We start from the raw sequence: 19,769 nt of genomic DNA on the forward strand, positions 1-19,769 counted from the left end.
GAGAGTGAGGGGCTGTGGTTACATAACTCTGACCTTTGCAGAGACAACAGTCTTATTATTTTATAGTTCTTATCTGTTTCTGCTCAGTTACAAATTAGTTCTGTTTTATAAATATATATACCACTACCACTTCAAGCATTGAATTTTATGTTTCGGTGAGTATTCTTATTTTTTTTTTCACCGTCATAAAGGGGAGAAGAATGAAGTGAAGGGCCAGAATTGGCTGACTACAAGTGACGAACTCTCTGCCGTCATTGGATGCTTGCGCTGTATGCAGGCTCCTGGAAGGAGAACATGCGAGATCTCAAGATGGAGATAAAGATAAATGAAGTAAATCTGACTCATGAATGAACAACACAAAACAAACTACGTTTCGGCCCTTGGCCTTTTTCAAGTAAACACAGAATACATATATATTTATGTTAGATTGTCATAATAATATAGGCGAAATTTGTAAATGTGTGTGCGTGTGCAAGGGAAGAGAGAGAGAGAGAGAGAGAGAGAGAGAGACAGACAGACAGAAACAAAGAGAGAGAGAGAATGATAGAAAGATAGATCATAAGTCAGTGAAAAGAAATCAATACTCTCCAAAACATAAAATTCAAGATCTCAAGACCCCGTTTGACGTTTTGGAGGGATTGCCCCTATTTGTTATTTAGATTTGTTAGTCTATCAGTATCAGGGACATATGGCACAAGTTCCAGTTTGTTCTGCAGATCCGCTACATTCTTTCTGGGAGATGCCTGGATCATGGACTTTTTCTTATGGCAGTTGCCAAAATCTCCAGAACATACTGTCAAAGCTGGATTAGTATGGAATAAAACATTTTTATATATTCAAGAAAATAAAAATGCGATAAAGGCTAAACTTACAGCCAAAAATTGACATCCAGTGAGCAGTGCTGCCATCGCCTTCGCATCTTATGACAAATCATGTCTTGGCAAGGGGATACATTCAAATTTTGGAAACAGTGTTGGGGAAACCACCACCCGCAACCTTGTTCAGAGGTATTTTCAGTCTGACAGGAATGTAACCTGTGACTTTTTTTTTACAGATTAAGGGCTTACCCAGCAGTTCCTGATGCAGAGGCTTACTCTTGTTGAAACTGTAACTGGCAGAGAGATGATTTATGAGACAAAAAAATATAATTTCCCAATCTCTACCTATGCATTTGACTCTTTCCCTCCCAGCCAGGGTATCTGGCCAGGACAAAACAATATAATCTTATTCCAAGACAAATACAGAAAGCATGTTGGAAAAGGAGCTATAGGGGGATAAAAGACACAGTGAGTGCCTTCCTGCCCACTATGGGAGGTCAGGAAACCCCACTCAGTAAAAGGCATTTCTACATCCATGTACGACAGTCCTTTTCTTTTCTATGTGACTTTCTGTCTTTGCTCTGTAATGCCCTTGAATGAGACGATTTGGTTAGGGCCAGATGAAGCATTGCATAAGAATAAGATTTGGATAAGGATGTTTGCAGATAAAACATTGCACAACTACCATTTCAGAGCAAGGACACAAAACTACATAGGTCAGGCAAAAGACATGGGGGAGATAGAACCAAAGCAAGTGACTCCCCCGACCCACAAAGGAAGTTAATGGCCAGTTCCATTAGGCTTTTAAAGAACATTCTTTTATATAATAATAATCGAGAATGCAAACCTCTCCACAGCTTACATCAATATAAATTATCACCTTAAGAGGCAATAAAGAGCATGGGAAAGGAAACCGAAAAAAAAAAAATAATAAAATAATCGCGACATAAATAAATAAACATTTTTTTAAAAGTACTTTTGTGAAATTTATTCAATATAATTCATAATTTATCTTTTAATAACATCATGAAATTTCAAATGACCAGACAGATATCAACAGTCCATAAAACAATTTTTATGAACAGAGATGGAGTAAAAAAATATGATATTATAAGGGGAAGAAGAGCTAGCAATAACATAACAATATATATATAGCATTGATTTACCATGATTACAAATAATTCAATACCTTCAAAACAACTATTAATTGCGCTTTTTGGGGTTTTTTTTTTTGTTTTTTGTTTTTCCAATTAATCCACGGTAGGTCTACTATACAGTAAAAAAATTGCAAAGTCCTTGTGATAAAAATGTCTATGATGAAGATATTAAATTATTAAAGCTAAATATTAACTTATCACTACAACTCATCACAATAGTTCTAATGGTCACATCATTACACTTATGAAACAACTAACATCAATTTGAGAGGGAGAAAAAAAAAATTCAAACATGTTGCTTACAATGTATCACATACTGGCTCAATTTTTTAAAATGGTTCTAAGACTGACAAATTTTTCATTTTCCCCTAAATGAAATTTATAACTCGCAACCACAAGCAAAACTTAGTATTAAACAATAAAAAAGTCTTTACAAAAACAAACATTTCAATTTGCTTCACTTCAATCCCGTTCTAAAGTCCAAGACTAGTTAGTTGCAGTGGTTTTTGGTACATCATACTCATCGCAATCAATTTGCCATCATAAGGCAAGATGCCATGTATAATGAATTTATGAGGAGCATATGATTATCCCATTTCACTTGCAGTGAATCAACAAGTTAAAATGGTATGTTATTATAATTATACCATGCACGTGGCTTACTGGATAAGACAGCATTCTGGCCAACACAGACACTTGTGAACCCTTCAATTGGAATTTGAATGCTGTATTTTCAAGGCACTGAATACATATATACGTTAATTATCATAGAACACAAATTTAAACAAACGAAAAAACTTGTACATTATATATTGTTAAATAATGTTCATGCATAATACCACAAATCAAAGACTGAGAATGAGGAAAGTTTAGTGATATAGCTCAGGGTAATTTGTGTAACGCGGTGTCGCAAACAAAATATAGATTTGCACAGGCAATGTCAACTGTATTCATATTAGTATTGGCAACATTTTTGTCATAGAGTTGATAATCCATGGTGAGAAAACATTATTGAGAAATTACACAAATAAATGATTGGTGAGAAGTTATGGTTTTTATTGACATCTTGTATGAACACCAATACGATGGTGCTTGCAACACTTTTAAGTCATTTCAAGACTTAAAGAAGCTTGTTCACAACACAAGGGGACAAACAGAATTTGAGTTCAGGGCCAACAAAATTCTTGGATCACAGGCGCCTGAGAAAAAGGAAGCCAAAGGGGAATAATATTTACAAGTAGATCTCAGCACACTCTACCATAGGGTAAGGCCACCCAAATTCTCAGAGAGAGAGAGAGAGAGAGAGAGAGAGATGCCATCTACTTCCAATGAAGAAAACTCCAGCCTAGGCCTGAGCAAAACCCAGTCACTTCAATCTGGACAAGATTAGAAAGGCAATGACCTCCACAAACAGCCTGCAAAATATTTAATCATTCATTCGATAACGACCACAGCTATGCCCACTTCAAACCAGTTAGTTTGAGTTTTCTTTTTTTTAACCTTACAAATTACAATATCAAAGTAACTCCTTTTAAAATTACTTATAACCTGTTAATCCTTTTATGTATTTAATTTGTCAATAATTTAGCATCATTGTTTTATTTTGAAAATTTGCGATAAAGCATCATAAATCACTTTACAAAAGGTTGCAAAAATGTACCAACTTCATCACAAACATTGAAGCCAGTGAAAGCAAGAGCTACAATTTGAAAGAGAGCAAAATGGACCTAAATAAATATTTAGTTGAATTAAAAAGTTTAAAAAATTAGCACTGAAGATAGTGCCCATTGCAGATGTCAATTATATCAATATATCATCAAACAACAGAGAAAATGACACATGAATTATATTGCAATATCAACAGATAATAATATTAATATTGTTAAGTGCTTGTAATTGAAGAGTTCTAAGGACAAGTGGCTTTCCCGCATTATAAAAAACGGTTTTGCCATTATTAGACCTCTTTATTTAGAGATATTGCAATTTTTAAGATAAAAAGGTTAAGCAATAAACACTGACATTGTATGCTGAAGGAAACTTGGCGTGGACATTTTTTTTTTAAAGTGAAAGAAAATAAACATACAAAATGGGATAGTTCATTTGTCCTTAATCTCATCCAACTCAATGATTGATCAAACAGACTCTTTCTTGGTAATATCAAAGTCGGGTCAATCTCATCCTATTACTCTACCCTCTCCCCCACCCCCTCCTTTCATTCCATCTCTCTTAGGTATTATAACAGATGAAATATAAACGATAAAATAGTGTATGAAGAAACAGCTGTCAGTCATGGCAAAGTGATTCTGGACAAAGTATTGATATCCTGTTTCCTCTATGTTTTAATGGATAACTTTTATCACAATTTTTGTGAGTGTTGCTATGAGGCAATGTCCACTAACTGTGCTCAAAGCACTTTAGTAAAGTTACTGGCCAACAACTCTTTAAATGATATTTGAAACATGATATTTATACGGCAAAATTACATTTTTCCCCCGACAAAGACAACATTGTCACTGGCTCGGAACTCATTTTACACCTGAGTAAATTAAGAGAATGTGAGTAAAAGGCTTGAGCACCACAGTGGAACTTGGACTAGAGAACTATAAGTCAGAAGCCGAGTATTATTATTATTATTTTTTTCATGACAGTGACAGAGATGCGCAAATGTAAATATAACTACATAACAAGCCACATACATACATCATCTCTGTTTTGGCAGGCAGTTATTCAGGCTGATTGAGTATATTTCACTCTCAAAACTCATTCAGTGAGAAATTATATCTATTGATTACTGTGAACAAGTCAAAATAAAAGGAATAACTGATTAAAACAGATTGGTAAAACATGCAACAACAAAAAAATAACCTTAAGAAATATTTATATACAAGCATGATCAGATCTCTTATTCAACCAGTATTCCGTTAAAAATTATCTGGTTAATGTTCCGATAGGCAAACTATCTCTATTGAAAAATATGTTTCCTGTCAGAGCCACAAAATTATTTTAGACTGAACATTTATATAATGTAAGATCTGCTAAACATGCTCAAATAGCTTTACAGGGGGTCCTTAGACATCAGCAACACAGTGAGGTGATATTACAATTCTTTTTCCAACAGAAACAACGCTGTTAATAGCCAAGTACCTATTTTACAGCTGAGTACAGTGAGATAATTTGAGGAAAGAGTCTTTTCCAAGGACTCAACAATGTACTGCTTAGAGCAGGACTCGAATCCTGGAACTTCCTTTCCAAAGGCGAGTGTCACTACACTAGACCACATAGCCTGAAAATTAAGGAGCAAATAAGACAGAGAAATCAAAGTCATTTAGGAAACTTTTGAAAACATTTGTTACAGTGAATGACATAATCAGTCAGATGGTGAAAAGGTTTGAGCTGAGACATTGCCAAGTTTAGTTAGAAGGTCAATATTTATAAAAAATGAGTTCTTGTCATAAATGAATAAATCAACCTTTTCTGTACATCTTCAGGAAATATCACAAAGCTTAATTTCACTTCTAAATATTTTTTTACAGCTAGTCAGGTTGAAAGTATGAAATTTGAGAAAAGTTGCCGGATACCTTTCCCATACATCTGACCATAACTTCATGAAAAATCACCCGATTTACTTCAAATAAAGATTAAAATGCTCTGGGGAAATATTCCTTCAGAAAATGCAAAAAAGTGCAAATCCAAAATTTTCACCTTCTGACTGATTATGTCTTAAACTGACACATTTCTTTTCAGGAAGTCTTTTGAGTAGTAATAGTTCATGCGTTTTGTGTCACCCATTGTCTTTGTATGAGTAGCGCATTAGAGAACTTTGTGGATTTTACATGCAGTATAAATTAATTATTAAATTACATAACATCAAAATATACCTCAAAATGTCTGGTTCTGATATTAAGATTAGAAGAACGAAAAATTCACAATTGCAATTAAAAGAGTGATGATATAATAAGGCCATTTCTCTGGTAAATGATATGGACTCTTGAATGTGAAATTAATGTCTCTTATTTAAGATGCTATAGTTGCATTATTTGGTTGACGCTTTTTTTCTAGGCCCAAAGATTAATTAGCAGAAGGCAAGGGTGCCAAATGTAATACAGTAGAACTCGGAAATAGCGAGTTCGACAGGTCCACTCCTGATTACTCGCTATTTCCGAGTTCTCGCTATTCCCGAGTTGCCAGGAAAGTTCACTCGGCCGTACAAAAAGATGGAAAGACAATGTGTGTGTGTGTGTGTGTGTGTGTGTGTGCCGCGCGTGCGTGTAATGACTGTGTGTGGATAAAGTGGGGTGAGGGCGGGGTTGAACACGGCCTAGTTAACTACGTAATGATGGCCACAGGTTGAAGTTGATTCACCCCTTCCATTTCCATAAAGATTTCGTGTGTGTGTATGTGTGTGTGTGTGTGTGTGCGAGTGTTTGTATGCACTAGGCATGTTTGATGAGGTAAGCAAGCGCATCACTCAATCACTGACCCACTGAAATGATGGTTCCACGCTCCCCTCTCTCGCTGATCGTGTCGTTCCTTAAAACGAATGCGACTCGCTGACCGATGCTGCGAAGTGAGGCATGTTGACATGTTGGCTGCCAGTGCTTACCTCGCGCGTCGCGTGGCACCACATTGGGTGAATAATTGACCCCCACACGCACACAAACACACATACCCAACCCCCACCCAAATTTGTTTCGCCTACTATGTACTCTAGACTAGGCTACTATGTAATATTACTTGTAACGAAAAATAAGAAAAGAAAAGAAGCTAGGCAAAAAATATTTAAATCGCCCTTGTCTGGTGTTTTGCTTTACTTCGTTCGAAGTCCTAGGCTGGGGCAGGAAATGCTCGTTATTTCCGAGTTGACCTCTTTTTCATACTCGCTACTTGCATGCTAATTTTATTGACTCAAACAAGAGAAAAAACGGGGATTTAGATTTTACTCGCTATTTCCGAGTTCTCGCTATTTCCGAGTACGTTACTTTCATGTTCTACTGTAAATACTTTGGGATAGAACAGCCCTACCTTAAAGATAGAGAACAAAATGGTGATTAATATTTGTGAGGCTGGATGAGAAAATCCGTTCTGTATGCACTGGTGTAGACCACATCTTTCTGATCATTTGCCACTTTAAATTTTCTTTCTATGTCTACTAGAATCCAAGATATGAATTTATTTCTGAATAAAATTTGTTGATATGGGAAAAACGGAAAACAGAGAAAAATGAGTTGAAACTTTTTCCTTTTATTTCCCATTGAAAATACATGATTGCCATCAGCAGATACTGCATCTTTCTTTTTTTTTACACTATCAGATAGAATAGACACTCTAGATGAAATGTAATAAAAAATAAAGTATTTTTCTTTTTTTAAAGTTTTATTTTTTTCTTAAGGTTTAGATTAAAACATTCAAATTTTTCCTCGTTCCGCAAAGAAATCCAACAAAAATATGAAAAATATTTCTATAAGTTTTTAAGATATTGGCATGCTATTTCATGCACGTCATGATGAGAAAAAGAAGTTTAACTGAAACGCGTGAAAGTTAAAGCATAACAAAAATAAAAAGATGGCTGTGATACAGTGATGCCCATCTGAATAATCTAGATCATTATCTCTGTCTTCCCTGTTTAAAAGACAGAAGTAATCCACTATTTCTCCCTGTGATGAGATTCTGGAGCAAGATTCTCAAGACTGAATGAACCAAGCCGATTGAGGTGCACTGTAACTTCATCAGTCGCCATCTTAAATATATTGTTGTCCTTAGAGACGTAAATCTTCCGGCGTAATAAATAAATAATTGAATAGATTAATGAAATACTTTAAAGGATGTAAAGGGTATTCAATTTATATTGTAAATAATTTCAGATAGGTAGAATTGCATCGAAAGCAGGAGTTGGCAGTAGCATTGAAAACGATTGATTGGACGTGTCTGCCCAAATTCCTGGAATATAGACATGCGCTCGCTTATCGTGTGCTGTTTACATGCACACCTAGTATGAATGTAAAGCAGTGAGATAATCCTTTCATTTGATGTGTAACATGATAGGGTTTGAGTGTGGAAATATGGCGGTAGTAGGATCCGAAACAAATTGAAGTTTAGCTGAAAAATTCTGGCTATTTAAATCAGAATTTAGCAACTGACATGTCTTACATAATAAAAAAATTAAACACATTTGCTTTTATTTTCAAGCTTTATCGCAATCATGAATTGATTCTTAAATGGTTTAAGAAGCATTATTCGCAACAACAACAAAAAATGCTAACAATTCACATTATCTTTGATTTTGGCTTATATCTCGAATCGAAGATTGTCGCATCGTCCCGGGTTTTCTCATCCAGCCTCAGATTTTAGTATTATCCTCAGAAATCAGGGTTCCGATAGCTCTATTGGGTCAAGCACTCTCCTACAATTCAAAGTATTCAAAAGGATCCGTATCAATCCCTGAAATAGTCGAGATTCTTTCTGACACTCCCCTGGACACCTAGCAGTGATTGGATTTGTTAGACTTGGCAGAAGGTTCTTTGTAATAGACTAAGCTCCTCTCCAAAGGATGATAAGCCATTGCTACTGTCTTTTTAAAGCTACAGAAACTGGAATGGAATACACTCCGGTTCCATGGGACTTTTGGCTTTGGAGAACTACTTTTTTCTGATTATGACTGGATGGGTCTTATAGCTCCCAAGGACAAAGAGTTTCTTTTTGTTCATTGGTAGCGACTGTGGAATTACTTATAAGATTTATTACAATTTATTTTCAACGGAATTTACCCCTCAAAAGTATTATTTTTATAATCTTAGGATACCTATTAATAACCTTTGAATAACTGTGTGAAAATGTTGGATTATTGTGTGAATGATAGGTAGATATAATTAAAACTCAAATTAAAGCTATCCCCAATCACTGAAGCTAGATTTATGAAATGTATACGTTATCAGTGCATCAATTATTTTCTTTCTAAACATATAATGTGAATCACTAATCTGTTGAATGAATAAGTCTATCAAAAAACATTATGCAATCATCAATCATATTAAATATTCCGAATATTCTTTTTCATTTACAAACTTGTAAATCTAATTTATAATAAATGATCATAAAATTCTCATAGAAGATAGTATATATATGGGTAAAAGTATCTTGTATCCTTTTAATTAGACCCCTAACAAACCCATATTTACTCATGGGAAAGTGTGGGAAGACAATTTCATCTCCAGAGGTCGGACATTCTAACAGGTAATCTTCTTACCATTTCAATTGATTATCAGTAAATAAACTTTCAATGCAAAGTTTTCTGAATAATAATGAGTTGTCAAAAGAAAATCAGAGTATACTCCCTTCTAATTAACCCTGGAGATCAAACTCAATGAAAAATTCAAATTGACAACAAATTACATGAATTGGTTTTCTTTATTAAAAATAAAATGATTGTCTCGTCTCAAAAGAGGTGAAACTATTCTGAAGCAGTTGACAACCAAAAAAAAAAATGGGCAACAAGGCACACATAAACCAGCCATAACCCCTCATTATACCCTGACCTAATTGTATTCTCTTGATCTTCTTCGTCGACAAAGTAAAAACACAAATATTTTAATCAACTTCATGTGGCTGTGATAAAAATATGAAATAAATAAATAAATAAAAAGAAAGAAAGAAAGTAAGAAAAAAAAGAAAGATATTGTAAAACTTAAGACTTCGGGAAGAGAGGAAGAAATACTATGTTATAAACGAAACCATAGCAAAGTAACGTTTACAACATCTCTTTGAATGCTATCATTTGCTCCATAAACTAAGCAGCGCTTGTTGTGACAAGTATAGCATGAGTTTATTCTAAAAACTGTATCAGTTACAGTCATTGGTTATGGTGAGCAAAAAGCAACAATAGACAAATAATTTGAAACTTGGAAACATTAAATTCCATATGACTTTGTTTCAATCTAATAATATAAAGATGTCTTTTTAACAAGATTTGCTTAAATTGAAATAATTTTTCCCTTGCATCATCTGCAACAAGCAAACATTTCATCTTAGGTGACCATCAAATAAATCAAAATTATGCTCAATCAAGAGTATCAGATGATGAAAAAATATCCCACATTTGTACTAGAAATAAACTAAAAATATTCCATTACATGTTTATTCATTGTAAGATACCATTTTCTAAAAAAATAACGGAAACAAAATAAAACAAAAAAACGTACCCTGTAAATAAATGTCTTTCCCCACATTTATAAATAAATGAATGTCCAGGCTATTATTATCTAGAGTTAATCATGGCTAATAGCCATTGAAAATGGGGTAGGGAGAATCGAGATAATCTGTAGCATCCATATGACAACAATCCAAGGGCAGATAATCTAATACTCCATCTGACTATAACTGAAAGCATGGTGGCTTCTGGAATTCTGGAATAAAATAAAATTACGAAATTATGCTACAGAATGCTTCTTTCATGAATAACTGTATAAATCTTGATACATCCATTGTTCAACGTTTGTTCTTAGGAGATTTACAATGTTTGCAGAGGTTCGATAGCTCAGTCAGTAGAGCACTTGTTTCACATACAAAGGGATTGAGATTGATCCCAAGTGAAGTTGAGTTTGTTTTTGATTTTTTTATGACTCTCCTCTCCACCAAGCAGTGATTGGGTAGCTGGGTCTGTTAGATCTGGTGTAAAGTACTTTGCAATAGACTAGCGTCTTATCCAAAGGCTAGCAAGCAACTGCTATTGTCCATTTCACGTTGTAGAAACCAGGATGGTAACTCTGACCCCATGGGCCTAATGGTTCTGAAGGACTGCATGTTTACAAAACTTTTAGGTAATTTCAGCTTTAATTAAAAAAGTAGGATTCAAGGAGAGAAAAGACGGGGATCCAAGAGAAATCTATTTGAGTCTCTACTCTAGTCTAAAATTTCTCAAACGTCCCCCTTGGAACACAGACACATGGGTCTCTATATAAAGGTTATATTCAGATGATTACAAAATACATGCTTACAACTACATCTCTATATAATATGTATTCCAAAAAGATACAATCTCTCACAGAAATATGATTGAATCCCATTTGACAAAACGACCCTGTCATGATCTTAGCAAAACCAAAAAGTCTCAAATTGAAGACCGAGACAGATAGCCACATAAACAGGTCAATAATTCTAGAGGGAAATAAGAGATAACAAGACTGACTGCTCCAGTTCATGATGGAAGATCAAGAGTTCCCATCCCTACATCCCCAAGATAAATATTACAGGGATACAATAAAGAAGTATTACGGCAGAGATTTTATTTTAAAAATTAATAAAATAATTAATTAATAAAATAAAATAAACCAGCATCCTGTCCAAAAGGTAGAAATTATTTGATATTGTTGGTTTAAAGGCACAAAAAAGAAAAAGAAAAAGAAAGGGAGTATATACCCCCCCCCCCCCCCCCCCCCCCCCCCCCCCCCCCCCCCCCCCCCCGTTTTAATAATTTATTGGATTCCCTATTTCCCTATAGATCTTTTAAAAATAAAAACCATACAGCATACATATCTTAAACATAAAGTATTAATAAACATTAAATATAAATATTTAACAAGATGTCCTGAACTATCGAATTCGAAAAAAAAAAAAAAAGGCACAGAGAGTCTTACTTGCAAATATGATCAATTTCAAGCTCCTTCTCCCAGTTTTCCTTGATTCCTTGTACGTGTCCAATGCCAACAACACCAACCACCACAGAAGGAATCTTACCTGTAAATGCAAGAACCAAAATTAATGCAGGACACATTTCATGAATTATCCAGCAGAAGAAAAGAAATGTGGCTCTTTAAAGTATTTACAGAAAAAAAAAACACAAATGAGTGAAATATTGACAAATCAAAAGACAAAATTGACAATTAAAGGAAAAAGCGTTTAGAAATGTTTTTCTTTTATAAATTAATTTGTAAAAAATAACAAATCTTAAGACCTGTCGAAATGATTGATAGCAATATTGTTAACCTTTTAATTTTTCATTGATGTGGGGGGAGAGGGGATAGTGATAGTAACAGCATCTGTTGAGATCACTCTTTATTCTGACACGAGTAGAAAAAGTATTAGAGACAAGTCAAGTTCATTTTTGTAATCAATGACAAGTAGAAAAATTCACTGCAAGCATCAACAATATACATTGCATTTGATAAGGTTGTAATATTAAAAAAAAGGAAGAAAGGTGAAAATAAAAATAACTTGAGTTCAGGTAATCTAAAATTTAGGAGATATATGGATTAAAAATTAAGTGTTACATTCTGGGCCACAGGCGTGTAAGCAATGAAAGACAAAATGGAAAAATAAAACAAAGAGGTGTGTCTTGGAGATAAAATTTAATGAGATTAAAACCTTTCTCAAATATAAAACCCACAAAATAAAACACTGCCTTCCTCTGATTTCTAAGTGCATTTGTACTTTGACAGACCTTTCATTTCATTTAGACTAAAATGTTTTTGTTTTACCTTCAGGGGCATCTGGACATGGTAATGGCTGAGCCACTTTCCGCAACGAATGCGCCAAATAGATATCCCGTTCCTTGACAAACACACGACCAAGGGCAGGGAACTCTCCAGTCATTTCCTCTATCATTTGCTCCAGCATATCTTTCTGTTTGCATTTTTCTACATCTTCTTTCCTGATTGACAAAAACAATGACAACAGTATTATTGATGATGATAAAGATGAGAATATTGATGATGATAATAATATCAATAATAGTAGTAATAATAATAATAATAATAATAATAATAATAATAATAATAATAATAATAATAATAACATCAATCAAAAATAAATTCACTGACGAATTCAAATATCAATTTACCAATCCATCCAAAAAATCTACAACTCACTAATCAATTCAGGACAGAAAATCAGACAGCCACATATACTACCCAGATTAAACTCCAGAGAAGGCACATACATTATTTTTGTTTGTTGTGTTTATTTTCTTCTTGTACTTTTCTTGCTGATCTTAACTTTTCTGTTCACCTAGGAACTGTTGACAACTTGATAGAAAAAGAATAAAGATAAAATCTGAATTTTTTTTTTTTACAAACAGAAAACAACTTGTATTAACTTACGTGATTGGTTCTTTGGAAAAAAGTATTGCGTAGGCTAACTTAATCCTCTGCCAGACACTAAGAGCAGAGAGAGCTCTTCTCAGGGTTATCTGGATTGGCCTGTCTCCTAAGATAAACTTACAACCCCCTTTCAAATGTCGGGCCTGCAGAAGAAAAAGGTGTGTGGTGATTAATGAATACGATACTTTATAGAAATTCAACCAAAGCAACTTCTAGGCCGGAAAGTGGCAGCAATTGGGTGAAAAATGAAGTTTTCAAAAACTAAAGATATATATAAAAGACTAAAATAAATTAAATTGCTTCCATGAAATATAAATTCAATAAAATTTCTATTTCATAATAAAGTGTAGAAAGGCAAACATTTGATGGAAATACAAATGCAACAGGTGTAATGAAAGTTAACAACTACATAAACTTTTCTGAATGTAAGACAAATTGTTAAATATTTCTTAAACACATAGATATATGCGACTAGTTAAGTTAATGACTTTTTTTTTTTTTAAAAGAAAAAACAATTAGGTTTCAGTTTTTTTTTAAAGGAAGCGTTTAGAGTATCAGTTGACAGTATGGAATTTCACTCAACTTACTTCGTGAAAGGCAACCCTAAATTCCCCACCAGGCGCCATTCCTAGTTCTTTGGTTATGTAGGCAGACATGTTTAAAAGAAGGATGTTCAGCAAACCTTGCATGACACCATTCTGTTGAGAGGAATAGACAATTGCACGGTCAATAAACTTTCAAAATATTTTCTGCACGTCAGTATACCCAAAAGTGATAATAAGTTGTCTAAAACTGAAAGCGGGGAGCCCAAAGAATACCCAACACAGAAAAGTTGGTTGAAAATTTTAACAGAGGGAATTAGCTTCCACCTCTCCACATAACCTTCCATTTTTTTTGGAAAAAATTCCATCATCCAAATTTTGAAAAGATGGCTCTAAAAATATCACTACCCAGGTAGTTTTAAGGATTTATAAAACATATTCATAATTGATACCTTTATTGAAATAGTGTAAATGTTGCTGCTCGGAGCTCGAAGAAATATATAATATGAAATTGAATGTAAGCTTCGATTTTATTATTTTATTATTATTTTTCATTTGATCTGTTCTTGTAATAAAATCGAAGCTTACATTCAATTTCATATTAATTATTATTGAAATAGGGAAAAAAGACCTTTACATAAAACTTGAAATTAATTTTTTTTTCAAATGAAACAAAAAAAAAACAGTGGTGAACCTTCATACCCTTTTAATAACTTGCTGTATCGTGCTTGCATTAATATTTTTGGCCTCGTGTAGTATTCGCTCCTCATCCATTTTGAGCAGATTGACACGACTCTGACAGAGTTCTACCATGATTACATGAGGCCTCACGGTACGGATTACCTAGATAGATATGAAAGGTTATTCTAAAACATGAGTATTTTTCACACCAGATGATTACAGTGTCAATGATAGAGTCAATGTAGTATGTAGTATCATAAGGAATACTATAGATGTTACAAAAGAGAAGTTACATTATTTCCTTTTTTTCCCTAAAGAGTTATAAACAGGGCAGGTATTATAAGTTAAAAGTGACTATATATCAAAATATTCTTTGGTTTAAAAAATTACAATTACTACCTTGTCATTCATATGAGAAAAAATAATTATTGTGATATATATCTGAGATGAAACAAACATGAAACACTCCTACATCTTAGATAGAGTTTAAAAATATGGTTTTGTTTTATTTCACTCCACTGACTCAGACACAGGTAGATATCAGTGAGAGCAGTTTAAAATTAGACTTCAATAAAATTGAGCAAGAAATTGTTGATGTACAAAGACAAGAGTAGAGAAGGCCAATAACATTGGTTAATTAAATCGGAAATAAAACTTAATATATGTTGATTTATATCATGATTACTATTCTGCACATATCACTAATCTATTAAGTACCTTAGTAACATCCTCCTGACTTTCTCGACTAAAATGAGCTGTGCCAACTAAATAAACCAAACAGCCATTGTTTTCTAGAAGAGTTACTGTTGCTGGAAGCTCTGATAAAGGGACAGGAACCCTCTGTGTGAGAAAATCTTCCTCATCTGTCATTTCATTATCATCATTTTCTGGATTGCTGTCATCATCTTCTATAAAAAAAAATAACAGTAATAATAATAAAAATTATAATAATAACAATAACAACAAACAACAACAATAATAAAATAATAATAATAATAATAATAATAATAATAATAATAATAATAATAATAATAATAATAATAATAATAATAATAATAATAATTCTACAAATATATGCATAAATACATAAATAAACGAAAAAATTATTTTAAAAAACAAACAGGAAATAATAACGTACTGAAATATTTATGCAATTCAAGGTTTCCAAGGCTTGGATTGAAAACAATGGATCACACTCTATCCTCCATTATATTATATGAGATATGTTCATTTTTACTGGAGGATTTCAAGCGGCAATTGAAGCCATTTTTATTCAGACAGGGTTTCTTTTAATTATGTGTATAATTGGATTCAATAGTCTGATGTCACGTCGCCCAGCAACGGCGAGCAGCGTGGTTCTAAAGAAAGAAAATCAGTACTTTTTATTCTTCTGCTGGCTAGAACTTTTCATATGTAATGTGATCAGAATGTATATAAGTCAAAACATGATCAGAATGTATATAAGTCAAAACATGATCATATTTATAATGTTTTTCTCCTCTGGATACACTTTTATGCTCGTCAGAGAAATATTTCATAAGGGTGTCCGCCATTGTTCCAATAGTTTAGAGCCAGTTGCTAAGTCACTATGCGTCATTACGAGGGAAGTGATGTCATGACTGTTGAAGAGTATTAGCATTGTTCATGTACTGTGTTAGGGCTTAGTCTTTGTTATGCGCCCAGAGCCCTCCAGATGAAAGGATGTTTGGCACACTATAAATCTATACCATTATTATCATTATAATCTTTACCTTCAGAGTCATCCAAGTCATTGTAATCATCCTCTTCTTTGTTGTATAGAGAAGCCCCAGCTACATTGTTGTTTTCCCCATCGCCAACAACAATATGACCACTGTTGTTGTTGGTAGTCATAACATCTCCATCTTCAAACCCAGCTCCTTGTGACATGGTGGCTTAAAGAAAAAAAAAAAGAAGAAAGAAATAAAACTCTATACTTTTCGTGCAAAACCTGTGATTTGACCTTAATTATATAAATTAACAAATAAATAATATTTCTAGGCATTGGTTTGGCATCAGCAATATACATATTGGCTATAAAATAAAAGGCCCTATATAAAAGCACGTCCCTGACAAATGGCTATTTTCCTGTGGGATGATTAAACATGATGAAAGATATAATTACTTCAATGTATGAACTGAGAAAGACTTTTAAAAAAGAAAGTTGAATTGCATGGCAATGTACTCCAGTTTAGTGTGACCCATTTTATGTTGTGTACATCTCATTAGGCCATTACAATAAATGTTTTACAGGGGAAAGCATCCGATTTAAAAAAAAAAAAGGAGGGGGGAGGGGGGATTTGGATCTTGAGGCAAGAGAGCTAGGTGGTGGATAGCAATAGCAGTAGTTCTTCAGAGCCACTTGGTCCATGGGGCTGTATTTTATCCCAGATTCTAAAGCCTTAAACTTGCTGTCATTTGGATAGGATGCTTGTGCTGGTCTATAGCAAAGTACTTTCCACTAGTTCTGACAGAACCAGCTACCCAATCTCTGCTGACTGTTGGGTCGACAGGGGAGAAGGTGCAGGGTCATAAAATTTATTTTTAAAAAAACTCAGCTGCTCCCAATATCGATATCAATCCCTTCGCTTGTGAGATGAGTAATATAACAATGCAACTGAGCTATTGAAACCACCTGATTGGATAAGACAGGACACTAACATCCTGAGGAACTGGGTTCAAGCCCTGTTCCTTTTAATCCTTAAGCGAGAAGAAAATGCTCATTTGCATTGTTTCACTGACTAAGGCTAATGACAAGTTATCTGTCCTTTCTTTTATTATTTTACACATGAATACCCCCATTCGGATGAATAACATAAAAGGTAATTAAAAAAATTTTTTTTTTACCATTTCTTTGTCATTTTATTTGATGTCTGGTCAAATCAAGAGGAGTGCAATGGGAAAAACACAAAAGCACAATTCATAAGTCATAAAACAGTGTTAGCAGCACAATTTCAAAATCGTACTTTGATGAAGGTATGTGAAGGGAAAAGTCCACACCAGTATTTGACAATCTTATAAGGTTTATCTGTCGCAAGACTTTTTTTCAATGTGTAATATCCAGAAAAGTGAATTAAAGTTCTACCAGTCTAGCCTTATACAACAAGCTTCTTGGACATAACAAATTTCATAAATATTTAGTAATATTGCGTTTAAAAATTTGTTATTATTTTTACAAAAATTCTAAAAGATATTAAATACAGTGCACCTCGGATCCAATGAAAACTGTAAAATTCCCAGTTTCCAAACTCAGTGAGCTTTATTACAAACTGGCATTGCGAATGACAATGTGCGAAGAAGAGTGAGGCTTGTGAAAGTGAGAGGCTTACATTTCTGAGTCAATGACCATGAGCAGGAGGAGGGGGGGGGGGGAGATGAAAAGGGAGATGGCCTATTGATCTCAACCCATTGGCCCAGTCAAGAAGGGGTGGTGCTTGCCGAGCAATGTGACAGAGAGTGGGGGGGGGGGGGAGGCCTTTCAATTGTTACCAAATTTAAGTACGCACAAGGTTATATCCCTTGTATGATAAAGTAAAAAATGATACCTCAGATTCAATGAAACCCTGGTTATAAAGACATTTACCTCCCGTCCTGTCGCTTCATTGTAACCGAGGTGCACTATAAAGACACTAATCCACCGTTTCATCCTTGTCCCCTATCCCAGGTAACCCCCTATCTTGTCTCCTTCCTCTTTTCTCCTTTTAGCTTTTTCTGCCACCTTTGCCTAACCTTTGGTAAAAAATAGCATTACCACGGATTCACCAAAGTCAGACAAGATAGGAGGGAATACCCGGGATAGAAGACAAGAATGAAACTGGTGGGTTAGTGTCTTATATACAATGAACCTCGGTTAAACTGAAGCAACAGGACTGGAGGTAAATGAATAAAATGTTCATGTCACAGTTCTTTCTTCAGAAGGCCCATATCAAACTACCAGTTTGGATGTAGGGTCTTATGTTAGGCACCCTTTTGTACCAGCACACTTAGAATGTTTGTCATTGCCGATAATCATGTACTCATCAACACATGAGTCGAAAGGGGTTATAGTTGTGAAACAAAGGGGTTATAGTTGTGAAAAGTGCCTTACATAATGATAAATGTCGCTTGCTTTCGATACAAGAAAAGACATGAAAGGAGATGGACAATGATATCGGTTCCTCTGAGTCTGAGGATAAGGTGTTACACCCAGTTCATCCTGTGGCTTTCTTTGGTGATATTTTTGAATCTGTCGATCCACATGCACACATTGGGGGCTAAGCACTTGTTGCAATGCTCCAAATTCTCACGAAAAACCAGTTGCAAAATTCACAAATTTAACACCTAGAGCACCACTAATTTCATAAATTGATATGTAGGATTTGTGAAAAAAATTAATGACAGTACATTGTTGATTCAAAATGGTGTCTATATTGCAAATTATTTCAACAATAATGGTTGACAGAAGAATTTCAAAGGCAAAGGACTCTTGCTTTGAAAATCAATACTATTCCAGTTCAAGTTCAATGATTCAATGCATAGATTTAATTTTCTACAGTTACGAAGAGTCCAAAAAATTAACAATTAAACTCTATTATTGAGCGCACCCTATATTAATCATTCACATTTAGTAAATTAGGGCCACCTATCATGTATATAAGTATAAAACTGTAATTGACCCACAGCATGACCAACAGTTTCAGTCCCAGATTCATCAACATAATAATAATAATATCATAAAGAGAGATGTGTATTAATTTGACTTAAAAGTAGTCTAGTACAAACAGTTAGCAAAATTCAAAATCCACAATATAAGATTCGTTTGTTTTTTTGTTTTTTTTTAATCACAATCACTGATGGGCCATTAAAAAATTTAATCTTTTACTCATGACTCATGGTGAACTCAATCATTAAGTCATATATAGATCATTGCATTAAACAAATGTTCATGGTAATTTTAATATATTACGTTTACATGGCTAAGTAAATAAATAATACAATGTGTACTTTGCACTTTGTGACTGTGTCAACATATGGACTGTGGGACGACAGGTGCTGGTGGTGTAATGTAAATTGCATTGAAGAGTCGTAAGGTAAATAGTGGCAGGTTGTAGATACTTACATTAAGATAACGACGTTTGCGTACCAAATGTTTTTATCCTCGCACACACGGTAAACAAGAAAGAACAGATTTAAGAATTATCGTTAACTGAAACATAGAGGTGTGTCGCTGTTGAGAATTAAAGAAATTTACCGGTTGGTGCTAACAGAATTTTTTCAGCAGAGAGAGACGGAGACGACCAGGGTTGCCAGATTATTTTTCAACAAAATGCCAGGGGAAGACTCAAAAAATGCCAAAACACTCAAAAAAATGCCAAAGTCTGTTGACACCCACCCCCACCAAGAAAACTACTCACTTTTGATAGACAATTTACTATCATATCCTGGTGGCTTTCGTGTTTTCTTGTCTTTTTTTTTTTTTTTTTT

The 19,769-nt window shown here is 34.1% G+C and overlaps 1 protein-coding gene across 4 annotated transcripts; it reads right to left on the reverse strand.

Annotated features, from left to right (window-relative positions):
* Positions 1-1,794: 1,794 nt before the first annotated feature.
* On the reverse strand, positions 1,795-19,593 carry LOC144974428 (traB domain-containing protein-like). 4 transcript variants are annotated; one of them, XR_013645744.1, is made up of 10 exons: positions 19,405-19,593; positions 16,040-16,201; positions 15,006-15,196; positions 14,310-14,450; positions 13,653-13,763; positions 13,066-13,208; positions 12,445-12,617; positions 11,605-11,704; positions 10,171-10,374; positions 1,795-5,258 (listed from the first exon to the last, which is right to left on the reverse strand). XR_013645744.1 is itself a non-coding variant. In XM_078917291.1 (9 exons), the coding sequence occupies exons 2-9, from the start codon at positions 16,194-16,196 to the stop codon at positions 10,227-10,229; spliced, it is 1,164 nt and encodes a 387-aa protein (XP_078773417.1). In that variant the 5' UTR covers positions 16,197-16,201; positions 19,405-19,593; the 3' UTR covers positions 7,203-10,226. The 4 variants fall into 4 exon arrangements, 2 of the variants coding, with proteins under 2 accessions (XP_078773417.1, XP_078773418.1); XR_013645745.1 differs by having other exon boundaries at positions 4,609-5,258; positions 19,537-19,588; XM_078917291.1 differs by lacking the exon at positions 1,795-5,258 and having other exon boundaries at positions 7,203-10,374.
* Positions 19,594-19,769: the final 176 nt, after the last annotated feature.

Source organism: Berghia stephanieae, chromosome 6 (genome assembly GCF_034508935.2).
Source record: "Berghia stephanieae isolate SIO BIC M18660-M18661 chromosome 6, UCSD_Bste_1.3, whole genome shotgun sequence".
Classification (NCBI taxonomy): domain Eukaryota; kingdom Metazoa; phylum Mollusca; class Gastropoda; order Nudibranchia; family Aeolidiidae; genus Berghia; species Berghia stephanieae.